The sequence below is a fragment of the Apostichopus japonicus genome, chromosome 15, assembly GCF_037975245.1.
Source record: "Apostichopus japonicus isolate 1M-3 chromosome 15, ASM3797524v1, whole genome shotgun sequence".
Taxonomy (NCBI): domain Eukaryota; kingdom Metazoa; phylum Echinodermata; class Holothuroidea; order Aspidochirotida; family Stichopodidae; genus Apostichopus; species Apostichopus japonicus.
In genome coordinates, this window is record NC_092575.1 from 3,991,028 (window position 1) to 4,003,312 (window position 12,285).

The 12,285-nt window shown below is 37.2% G+C and overlaps 1 protein-coding gene across 1 annotated transcript in view; it reads right to left on the reverse strand.

Annotated features, from left to right (window-relative positions):
* Positions 1-1,853: 1,853 nt before the first annotated feature.
* Positions 1,854-12,285, reverse strand: part of LOC139981692 (14-3-3 protein epsilon-like) — a 47,019-nt gene continuing 36,587 nt past the window's right edge. Inside the window, exons 4-5 of the mRNA XM_071994295.1 lie at positions 11,096-11,457; positions 1,854-8,841 (exon numbers count right to left, since the gene is read on the reverse strand). Coding sequence (XP_071850396.1) covers positions 8,789-8,841; positions 11,096-11,457 — 415 coding nt within the window. The 3' untranslated portion in view covers positions 1,854-8,788. The remainder of the gene's footprint in view (positions 8,842-11,095; positions 11,458-12,285) is intronic.

Below are 12,285 nucleotides of genomic sequence, written 5' to 3' on the forward strand. Positions count from 1 at the left end.
TTCATTTTCTTCACTTGTAAAGGAATGGGCTGTGTATAGTACAATTGAATATGTGACTTATATTTCTTATATATATATTTTATATTTCTTTTGTGAATAGGCTGTCTGTTTTGTCTCCTTATCATCCCAGAAAGTCATAGAAATGAAGGCTGGTGTGGGTTTAGAATAACTTTGCAACACAGAGGTTTATCTAATTAGATGGGAGATGGCTGTGAATAATTTGGAAGGTCAGCACTTCATGGAAAGTTCATTTGGAAACTCCTTAGCCTGCATGAATTTGGAGGTAAAATATTAACAATGCCTAAATGCTTTTCTACAACTGCATGTTACTGTGTAGTCTTGGGTCTAATTTTGAGAATGTGTCTGTTGCAACCATAGAAAAAAAATTATATTACTTGGTCTTGATACTGCACAAATGGCCCCTGATGTGGCTGTTGACGTGCAGTCCTTCGAGTTTTGCTTAATGGTGCTGCTGACTTTCCAGTCTCCTTATCATCCCAGAAAGTCATAGAAATGAAGGCTGGTGTGGGTTTAGAATAACTTTAGTACTAGAGTATTTTCCAGTGACCCCAAAATTGACCCCAAAATTGCCAAATATGTTCCAACAGCGATAACCTTTGAAATGTTTCCATACATTTTCCAGTTTTGACATGTTTCTTTACATAATACAGCATGACTTTGACCATCTGAAGAGAACTAGACAGTGCTTAATTGCTTTCAAACTAGCCTATTAAGTAACAGAGGCCTATACTGAATGTACCCACATAAAATATTAACCTAGCCCAACGTTAGGCTCTAACACAGTACTTAACCCCCCTTTAATACATCCACTGGTCTTACTCTTAACATGCTAGTTGCTACATTGACATTTCCAGCGTAACTCAATGCATAGTTTATTCAAAAATTAAGCCAAGCCACTTGAAAGTTTCTGAAAATGTCATGCACATTGCTTTCATGACTTCCTTCCAAATCGGTCACTTTATCCTCTATGTCACATGCGTGGTACGATAAACTCAGTGGCCTAACCTGTTCGTTATCATGTGAGGCTTACACAATATATACTGGCAGTGTTATTTACTTTAGTCCATAGTACTAGCCGAGTTATGCTACTATTAGCAATGTCACTAACTAGCCTAACTTAGGCTTTAAAGGTTAATAAGTAGAAACTGTAAGGCTATACCTGGCAGATTTATCTTCACGCGTGTGGAGTAAAATGGTGGTAACTGTATCTTTACTGAGATCAGCTCCATTGAAATTGTTTCTTCACTTCTTTTTCATTTCGTCATTCCGTATTGGAATTCTGCAATGCGTTGGGTGCAATATTTCATAACATGCTTCATACGCAGTGTACATGGTATTGCGAAGATAGATCTGTGGTTGTGTGATGATTTGCATTAATCCCACTATCTAGTGATCAATGACTATCTATAAACAGAACCAAATGATATGACTTTCATTATATTATAACAACTAGTTAGAGAAGCCATACTCTGAGTAATATGACTGAACTTTTCTTTATACTGTTTTGGTTTGTTTGACACGTTTCCGAATTTCTTGATGAACAAAACAAGATATTTTCCGCCCAAAATCGGAAACTATTATAGCTTTCTGTAAACCATTTGTTCTCAACATTGTCATGGCAACACAAACACGATTAAGTAGTCTGTCATTGAGATCCATTACCATAAAAGGAGGCTTCTTTTTTTCACTATTCAATCCCTTGAACTTTTCATCAACAATGGATTTTGCACTTTATAGTTCCCTCCATTGCATTAGTGTCAAACCTAATTAGTCAACTTACATCGACATATAGAAAAGTATTCTAGACACAAAATACTACGCAGAAGAGCATATTAAGTTTGTGGAAATGTCTATTTTTGCACATGTACACATTGTTAAATACAGTCTCAACTTTCATTACACTGGTAACTCCATTGCTGATACATAATACCTATACAGAACATTAAAATGCAGAACATTATATGTCTACCTATGGGGCACACACACATTCAAGGAAAAGGAAAAAAAGATGACATAATAAGAAAGCTTTTGTGTATATAACTTGTTAAACATCTACACATTAAAGGAATAAGTTGTAAACCTTCCAGCATCTTTCATTCTGGTCTGCAATTATATATGATACCAATCAAGAATCAGTCTAGAAGGGTTAATTAAATTGATTAATGGAAGCAAACAAGTAATCGTTAACACATGCAACACTAAATACTAGATTTCTCTCTGCGGCAATTCAGCAAGAACCAAAAAGGGAAAGGCCAAAAAAGAAAGCAAATTTGAAAGAGCATTCTTGTACTTTTAATATGAAACCCACTGGGGTATAGGAAAATACCCCAAAGCTTAGCCATGTAAAGGTAGTTCTGCCACCCCCTCCCCCCATGGTGCAGATCTGGGAACATCAATACAAAAACCTGGAGATTGGTATTGAAACCTGGAGATTTGACAAAATCTTCTTAAGTCAAATAAGACTCAGTTATTACAAAGAAAAATACCCATAATGCAATAGAAGCTGCTTTAATACCTTATTTTACCCAGTTTATGAGAGTTTTGCACATGAGAGTTGGAAACTCCACAGTGAGATGGTTCGCATAAAACTGAGTCTAACTGTAAAACCGGGAGAGTTTGGTAGGTATGGTAAAGGGGCAGCTTAATCTTGCTGTGGAAAACAGATTAACATTTCACACTTTTGTTCTGAAAGAGGGCTTCCTTTATTGATAACTGAACAGCCTAACACAATAATCATACACAGAAATACAGCCTAGGGTTATAATGCTTAACCTCATGTTCAGTGAAATGAATTCTTCTGGTTAATTTGAGGACAGATGCCTACACTGAAGTAATCAATTGTAAGGAAAAGTTTCCTTTCCAATAATAACATATGATTAATTTCAATATGAAACTTCATTTTAAACCAGTTACAACACTTGGAATGTGTAGTCTACCAATTTTCATTGATGATTCCTGTCACATCAACAGTGCAAAAAAGGCTTGTTAGCATGTATATAAAGGAAGCTCTCCCAGGTTTTTGTCTCCCTACTATGGCAAATGAACCCTTTAACAAAAATCCATCCATTACCACTTGGTCCACTTTTCCAGAAATCTTCTAGTTTACCAGATACTTGATTCATAGACCTTTCTTTAATTTAATTCTTTTGAACAAATAAACCAGCAATTTAATTCAGATGCTCCAACGATAACTACAAACGAAACAAAGTTTCACGGCAGAGAAGATTATTATTAGTTGAATAAATGTTTGAATAATGATCTGACTTTGGTGATGTGAATACCATGGCATTATTTCATCTGAATCAATGTAACAAAAACAGTATGCTTCATTTGGCACTAACAGAAAAACATCGCATTCACGATCACCGCTGAAGAAATAACGGAAATTTAACTAGTAGGCACAGTCGTTCCACTGTCCAGGTGCACTTTTCCCTACACACCGATTCAGTGCTTTATATCACAGCATACAATGACTGTGCAATGTGATTCATCGAATCATGTTTAAATTATAAAAAATGCTGCATCCTTCCACACATTCTCCACACCAAGCCATAATATTAGACAACATACAATGTGTGACTATCAAAATCTTAGATGCCTTGTCAACATATTCTCCATCAGAAGGCTGTTTGACCGGCATGAGAAATATGACATATGACTATCAATCTGTGAACTTTTTATCAAAGGTGTTCGTCAGAGCCAAGCCATCCTTTCCTTCTAACTTGGCCTTATATTGTACTCAGTATGTGACTGATTGGCTGCTACAAGCTAAAAACAGCATTCTGAAGGAAAACTATGAATTTGCACCGACTTGCATGAACTGTTATTGCCACATGGAGAGTATCGAATTAAGGCCCGGTCACACTATACCGATATTTTATCGGAATACTATCCGATTTTCCCAGAGGAATCGAAACGGAGAGTTTTTCGTTCGGGTCTTCTAGCCACAGTGATAAAGGACCTGATTTGCTATCTGTTGAGCCATTCCGATGTGGAATAGCCCTCTCCTAACTTTTGATATTGACTCCGTTTCCTTTTATCGGTTAGCTATCCGATTTCTCTTCCGATTTTTATCGCTTTTCGATGTGACGTCACTTCAGAATGTAGTCAGTTCTAGAACCCCTCAGATTTGAAGTAGGTATTCGAATATTCTACTGCATTCATTACATTCACTACCACAAACCTCACTCTTCGGCCTTAAATCGGAAAAATCGGACCGTATTTCGATAAAATATCGCTGTAGTGTGACCGGGCCTTAAGACACACCACAAACTGGATGACAACAGAAGTGTCTATAAATGTGACCTCATTAACTATATGAGAACTAGGTGCATTGACATCTCACTAAAATGTACTCAAAGAAGTTGAAACACCACAATTAAGTTCAAAGGCAAAATATTTTCCACTGATTTACAGGAATTTATTACAACTGTACATTAGTCCACAATGTTGGAATGTTCGCTACAGTATAAGCACGCTGATATCTAAGCACCAGAAATCCTGTAATGGCTGCTTTTTATGGAGAAGTTGTGAAATCAAATCTACGAATAAAAACTTTTCTGTTCAAGAAAGCTTGACAGCGAGAGCCATTACACTATAAAACAACCAGCTTCTTTATTGGTCAACCTTTCCAGAAGACTGCCAGGTCTCCAATTGAAAATGTCTCACACTATTGGATCGATGTGTTTTCAGGTTTTTGGCCAAGTGAACCATATGAATTTCTCACTTTTCCCCAGACACCAGGACTGGCTTTTTGACAAAAGTTTGCTATCTTCCTAACGGAACTTAGGATTTTTCCTATAAGATCTGCTGAAGAACAGTATTGTCCTTTGTACCCAAAAACTATAGGTGTCTGAAAAATGGAAGTTATAACCTTTGCAATTAATAATACCGACAACAAACTGGAAGTTTCAATTCTGAAAGATCAGTCGTCTATGACCACAGAATAACTCTTAAAAGTTAGCCCTTGAAACATAAAGAGGTTGATAATAAAAGTCAATGAAATTTCAGAGTGTCACAGATGTTGTAACCTGTTAAAGCTGCTGTAATAAATAAATTCAAAATACAAATTAAAAAAAGAATACTGCAGTTATTAGGAAAAATTGTCAACTGCTTATTACATGCATTACATTCAACTAAAAATAAAAATCACAAAAAATGGGATGTTTAATGTTGGCTGATATATTAACTTTTGGAATGGTCATATAGTGTGTTCTTCATATGACCAGGCAAGCATGATCCAAACTAGAAACTTCCACAAGTGACCAAACCTAATTGATTTATCATTTGGAAGAATTAATAATGTTCAGTCTGGCTACAAAATTACCAATCCCCCAAATGCTAATTTTGAGACTGCTGTGTAGTACGAGACCTGTATCACAGGCTTTTTAGTCATTCAAGATACCATAAAAATAGACTTCCTGGAAAAGAGGAAGCCTGTTGTCAACTGTGGAAGAATGTATGGGATAACTATTTATACACCAGTAGCATGACACGTTCCCACTGAAAATGCAAAATTTGAGTTTTCTCTACTGTACAGAGAAGTATAAATTACTAAATCTACCCACAGATGCAGTTAATGATAAGTGCTAAAGTGCAAGAGTGGGATTCATCCTAATTTTTTTTTTTTAAACTTTAAAGAAAAAAATAGATTTTGTGAAAGTGTGCAGGTCACTGTACTATTTGTTGACAAAGTATACATGTGTATTTGCATTGAAATAAAATGACTATACCATAACCATATATTCCATTCAATTAACTTGTGTTGTCTTTGAAGTACTGCATGTTGGCCAGAAAAGGTGCATCAACTAGTTCATTAAGCCTTATGTTGTAATTTCGGCCCGATTCCTTTCATGCAAAGTAGGTTAAGTTATACATTGTCATACATGTTATCTGATGTGAAAGTGTCGTTTCCAAAAGTAAAGGCTTGCTCCAAGACATATATATTTCAATGAAACAAACAGCTTATGTGCAAACTCCACTTTATATTCTTGGCACCGGATGGTATGGTTGAACACATTACTGACTGCTGTTTCAGTATGTATGTATACAGAATATATACATGACATACAAACTAATACAATGAGAAGGGAAGCTCCTTCCAGTATTTATGCTAAAGTACCAGTGATATTCCATAATTTGAGGAACATGGTTATAGGAAGAGGAGGGTTGCATTTCTGTACAGGAACATGGCAGGACCCAGTGTCAGTGTCACAAGTACAAAACGGACCATGTCTACACTGTACTAAGAGATCATAGTGCAATTATTGTCAGCAGGCAAGTCAAGTCAGGAACAATATCAATACAATTATCTAGGGTCACTCCATCTTCCTCCCACTGACACTACAACTGTTCATCTTCTCTTGCAGCACAAGACTCTCTAATCCAAGAGATACACGTTAGGTTCTGATCCCTTGTGAATTAATCCCGGCTCACAAAACCGTAGGTCAATTCACAATTGGTAGCATGCACTTGTACCACTGGCATATCATGATATGAACAAGAAACTTCACTGATCGGCAGCAGCATCAGATCATTATTACACACATTGAGACAAAACAACTGCCACCCGTTAAAATTATGAGACACTTAACCATTGTTATGGTAATTTAGCAAGTAAGTCATCAAAGATTGCACCCATGTTCATAATGTGATACCTTAAAGATAAAAAAAAAACTCAGAGACTATCTTATAAGTTTTAAACTAGACTCATTTACAGAATAGCCTCTCAGGAAAAAGGACCTTAGCACTGAAAACCTAACAATATGGTCCCCATTGTTAAATTGGTCCCACTTCTTTGCTACCCATCCACTAACCCACCTGCAGGAGTGTAACCATTTAGGTGGTAGACACCAAAGCATTTAATCCATATGTGACAGCACTCATACCCAACAATGACGGAAAAATACAGGCCAACAAATGCTGAGTTTATTGCTTTGGAATTTTTAAACCAAGGAACCAAACAAACACGTGCTGTTGCTCATAAGGTGATCAAAATATTTCAATGACAGAATAAACTGACTAGCGACATCACCTCCAAACCTCCACTCAATCACCCCCACCCATTACACCTCCTCCTCAACCACCCCCCCCCCCCCACCAAAAGACCATGAATCCACTCCTCTTTTAAAGTAAATAATGAAAATCTTGAGTATCCTTCATGTTCTTCCAATATAGCAACTTTGCAATTCAAACACTGTGTCACACGTCTCAAGTGTGAGAATATTCCATTTGTTATTTTATGGTTACATGACGAGAATCGTTCTTCTTTCTGTATCCTACCAAACCAATAGCATTAGATACAGGACTTGTACACAACAAGGGTCACACAAAGAATACAACAGTAGTACATCTGTGACTCGATATCTGCCTTGAGGATAATCATCATTACGCAACACTACTTGAGGAAGAAACCCTTCACTTTGATTCCTATTAAAAATTACATCCCGAGCAAAATCAAACACAATAACACAAACAAAAATGCAAAAACATGTCAAATTCTTTCCCTACACTGGTTATTCAGTGGCAGCACATTGAATAATTTGCATGAATTCCTGAATATTGGCATCAGGGCACAACTGTATGGCAACAAAACTCCACTCAAGTGGAGGAGATCTTCTGCAGAAATATACACTTTTAACTTAAAAATCAAATTTAAATTGGAAGAAGCACTCGAGGCGACCTTTTTATCGCTTTTCCCCAATTTTTAAAGAGCAAAAGGTTTGGAATTGTGGTCCTTGAATACAACCAAACCAAAAAAACAACCAGATTGTAAAATAACAACATTTTCCTGATAGCAAAAAAATCAAGAACTTATAAAATGCAAAGAATGGAAAACAAATTGTAAAGAATTCGAGAGAGAAATTGATCGTTACGAATAATTCAATGAAATTTTTCAATTTTTTCATTCCCCAATAGCTAGCTGGCTTTTCTTGACAGAGTTTCCTACTGATAAATTTTGTTGGAAAACGTTGCAGCGCAAAAGACAAATACGTTTGAGATCCCTTCCGATCCTTGACGAGCACCAATTTGTAGCTGACAAGTAAGTCTTGCCATCAAAGAAAGCCAATAACTGGCAAAACTTTTCCAACAACACATATATTGCAAAGGAATGATAAAAAAAAAAAATGAAAAAGGGTAACGATAGATAAGATTTCTTTCAAATGAAATGACCATCTTAAAGCTTTTTTTTTTTACTAACATTTTTTTATACTTTTTTTCTTTGTTTGTTGATTTTTTTTTTTAATATTTTGTCTCTCCAACTTGATGAAGTTTGAATAATTGAATATCTCACAAAAATCCCTGACCGATCCAGAAGAAACTCATCACGCCACGAAACTTTTTCCGACCATCGCGACTTCTAGATTTCACGAGAGGCATATTGTGTTTGAAACCAAATTTAATAGTGAGATCAAGGGTCCACATTTAATGCAGTATCTTACAAAGATGAAAAACTGCAAGATCTTGTTGATATTTTCAAGATAAGAGAAAAGAAAAAAGAATAGGAAAACTTGAGAGTGTGCATAAGTTTGATATTTTCGATAGATGCAGTATTCAGATATAAATCTGGACTTATGACTTTCTCTTGAGATAAAGGCCACAGGACCTCATTCATGTCCTCATTGTAGAAGCAATGCCAATGGTAACAGAAGAAGGAAAAGAAAAGAGTGAATGAATTTGGAAACTCTGATCTTATCTATCAGCTTTGGTTCAAACGCATTATGCTCCCTTTTAGTGACGCTGTATCCAAGATGGACGACGTGGCCCTCTATGAGTCCTCTTCCAGATTCTCAATGTCCTCTACATGGGTTGGACTGCCATCTGTGAAAATGAATGATAGTAAAATCAGTAGCTTATAATATGTTTATTGTCTGTCCCCTAACTTGACACACTGTGGTACATACATCCATATAGTATGTTCTACCTGCACACCTAATAGACGCTGCAGCCATAGTGGTTGCAAACTCAAATTGTAACCGTGTGTTTTCCAACTCAATTTTGATCAACGGAGCCTCGCTGAAAATGGCTCAAAATTTATGACAGTGAGAGAAGGACACATCACTTTCGTATTGTGAGGCGCATACAAGAATTATTTCAATGATTTACTGATATTATACGGTACGATTTAACCCACACATGTGTGAAGTTAGTGAAATAATTTCCTTGCTTCAAAGGGTTTTGACACAAGACCTTGATAACACTAACTCTATTTCAAATCCAAGAGAGCAAATAACTGTTAGCAAACTGTGTATCTACTGCAAAAAAAAGTTGTACTTGTGCAGGTAAATATGTAAAATCTAGAGAGCCTGGTGATTCGATCCTCGGAAGGGTCTTCTTCAGGAGCTAACCCTGCTAACTCTTCACAGACTAGCCTCTGAAGAATTAGTAGAGTTAGCATATGAACCAGATCCTGGTAGGATTGAAATGTCTGCGCCTTGAGCACCCTTCCGGGTTTTGTTGGTCTCGCATCAACCCTGACATGGCCTAATATTACATTCCAAAAGTGTTAGCTTCATCGAGATAATTTAACATGAAGGAGACTAACGGCTTGATTTGTTTCCCTTTGGTTAGACTTATTGTTTGTAACTTATTTGCTTTGCTACTGTACATGGAAACGACATCTTTCTATGAATTTTAACACCTCAGATAAATGAGCAGTGTGAAAGTCAAATTCCATGGCCCTCTGCATACAGCTGACTGCATATTTCTGTCTTTAATGCACACACGCCAATAACTCATTTTGCATTAATTAGAAGTTTCTAAAGCGATTGCTTTATTGTACCTGGGTGACTTGGTTCAGCCTAACAAGCATTGAAGCCATCCCATGCATGATTGGATAAAGTTAGTTGAATAGTTTTAGTATCATGATAACATACTGGTATTTTGAGGAAGAAAACGTTTGTTTGCCTCAGTATGAATTTCTGCAACCACAGCTTTAGTAGAATTGTGTGGGATCATTCAACGAGAAATGTACAACTTATTGTACAACTTCTTGTACAACTTCTTGTACAACTTATGTACTATTTGGACCAAACACCTCGATGTCCCTAACTATGCCAACAAGATATGGCCACGTCAGTTAAACATATATGCCCACAGATTATGTGTGGAGCACCTAATTATCATTGGCATTATTAATTGAAGGGTATCCGATAGAAACTGCATTCCCATGAACATAGGAACACACTTCCTTCGCATACATATCATTCACAAAGATGAATACATTTCCTATGGGTATATCCCGGGCCTAGATACAGTAATTGGGTGTATGGAGAGAGTAGACAGGGACGGTGGAGTGGGCATTTGACCAAGCCCTCTGTCTGCCTCAATCTGTCCTATGGCTATGTAACTTGTTCACTCATTTCTACTCATAACAAAATCCATCCTTTATTAATAACAAAATCCATTCTTGTAAAAGTATTCATTTTAACCTTTGTCAGCAACATGACAGTACTTTAATAACTACTTTGCTTGGTTGTGCTCCACCTGCCCTTTTCTCTGAACCAGCTGTCGAATGACAATCAACTTTGGAACATGGCTCTGATGGGTTTACTTTCACCTACTTCAAACAGTGTTCACTCTGTATCAACATAAATATATCTAGACCCGAAACATCAAACATAATGCTACAGCAAAAACTAAAGTGCTTGTTAAGTTATTGTCAGCTTGTGTACAGTAGGTGCATCACCCCTCATCACAATTTTTAATGTATGCACTTCAGCAACAGCCTCGATATGAGGTGACTTGAAAGTGCCTGCCACCCAAAGGCTAACAGACAATAACTGATAGAGCAAACAGAACATCACCAAATGGAAAAAAGAAGAAAAGGGAAACGGCAAGATATTTCACAATGCTAAAATTTCTGCAAAAGTTTCTAAATTTATGATAGATTCATAAAACGGTTAGGAAGGGGCGGTGACTGGAGAGGGGGTCACTGGGGAAGAGGAGAGAAAGGGGAAGATGGGGAGTAAGTTCTAAAAACTGTTACCACCATTGGCAAGACAGGTAGATGGAGCAAAAGGGAGCAAGATGAAGTCGGCTTATTAGAGGAAGAGGAGGGACGTTAAAAACTCACTTTCACATTGCTCTTCCCCGTCTTTCTGCATGTCCGACGTCCACAACGTGAGGTTGTCACGTAAAAGTTGCATGATGAGCGTTGAATCCTTGTAGCTGACCTGGCTGAGTGAATCCAGTTCGGCGATGGCGTCGTCGAACGCAGCCTTAGCCAGCCTACACGCTCTCTCGGGAGAATTCAGAATCTCATAGTAAAATACAGAAAAGTTAAGAGCTAGGCCCAATCTGATGGGGTTTGTCGTTTCCAGTTCTTTGACCGCTACGTCGCTCGCTGTCTTATAGGCACTTAAACTACTCTCGGCTGCTTTCTTTCTCTCTGGACCGTTGGCAAATTCTGCAAGGTATCTATAGTAATCACCTTTCCTGTAAAAAAAATAATAGTAAAAAAAGGAAAGAAAAATTTAGAAAAATGTTTGTAAATATATGTAAGCTTCAGACAACTGACTATGAACCACCAATATGACCAACGAAATGTGAAGACTCGAAATACCAAACTTACACAAGGTTTGGTCGACAAACATTGAAACTCAAGGGTGTCTTTTTGACAAACACACCCTCCCAAATCTTCCTAGCAGTGGCATAGCCATAGTTCAAACCGTGGGGGCACAAAGATCTGATGCCTGACCTAGAGGATGGTCTAAGGGGATGGTGTATTACCCTCTCTCTTCAAGAAAAACAAAGTTTGTCCTTACTTGAGAAATATTGCTATCACTTCTATCATTAAACTGTGAAGCCCAATTTTTTTGGTGCAAACTTGATTGTGGTAAAAATGACAGACAATGAAAAGTTTGGTGAGAGGGCCTGTTTCCACCCCACCATCCACTTTAGCCCCTTCTACCTGGCACTCCATTCATGACACAATAGCCTTTGTCAAACAATGTCTGACGTTTTCAAACTTTAATGTAGAATGACACTACAAAACGTATCGCTACTATCTTGTACACTGGAACTGTAATTGTTGTATTAAGATGACATCATGTAATACTTGTTACTTAGAGTTACAAATGTTTGATATATATCACTGCTCTGATTGAAAAAGTAAATTCTTAAATAAGCCAGCTCTCTATTGTAGACTACAAAAGGTATTGAGAAATGTTGCCTCAAGTTGATGATACAGATCAGCAATTATGATAAAGCAGCTCCCAAAGGGTTCATGTTACACAGATAATGGGTTTAATTACACAGTGGGAT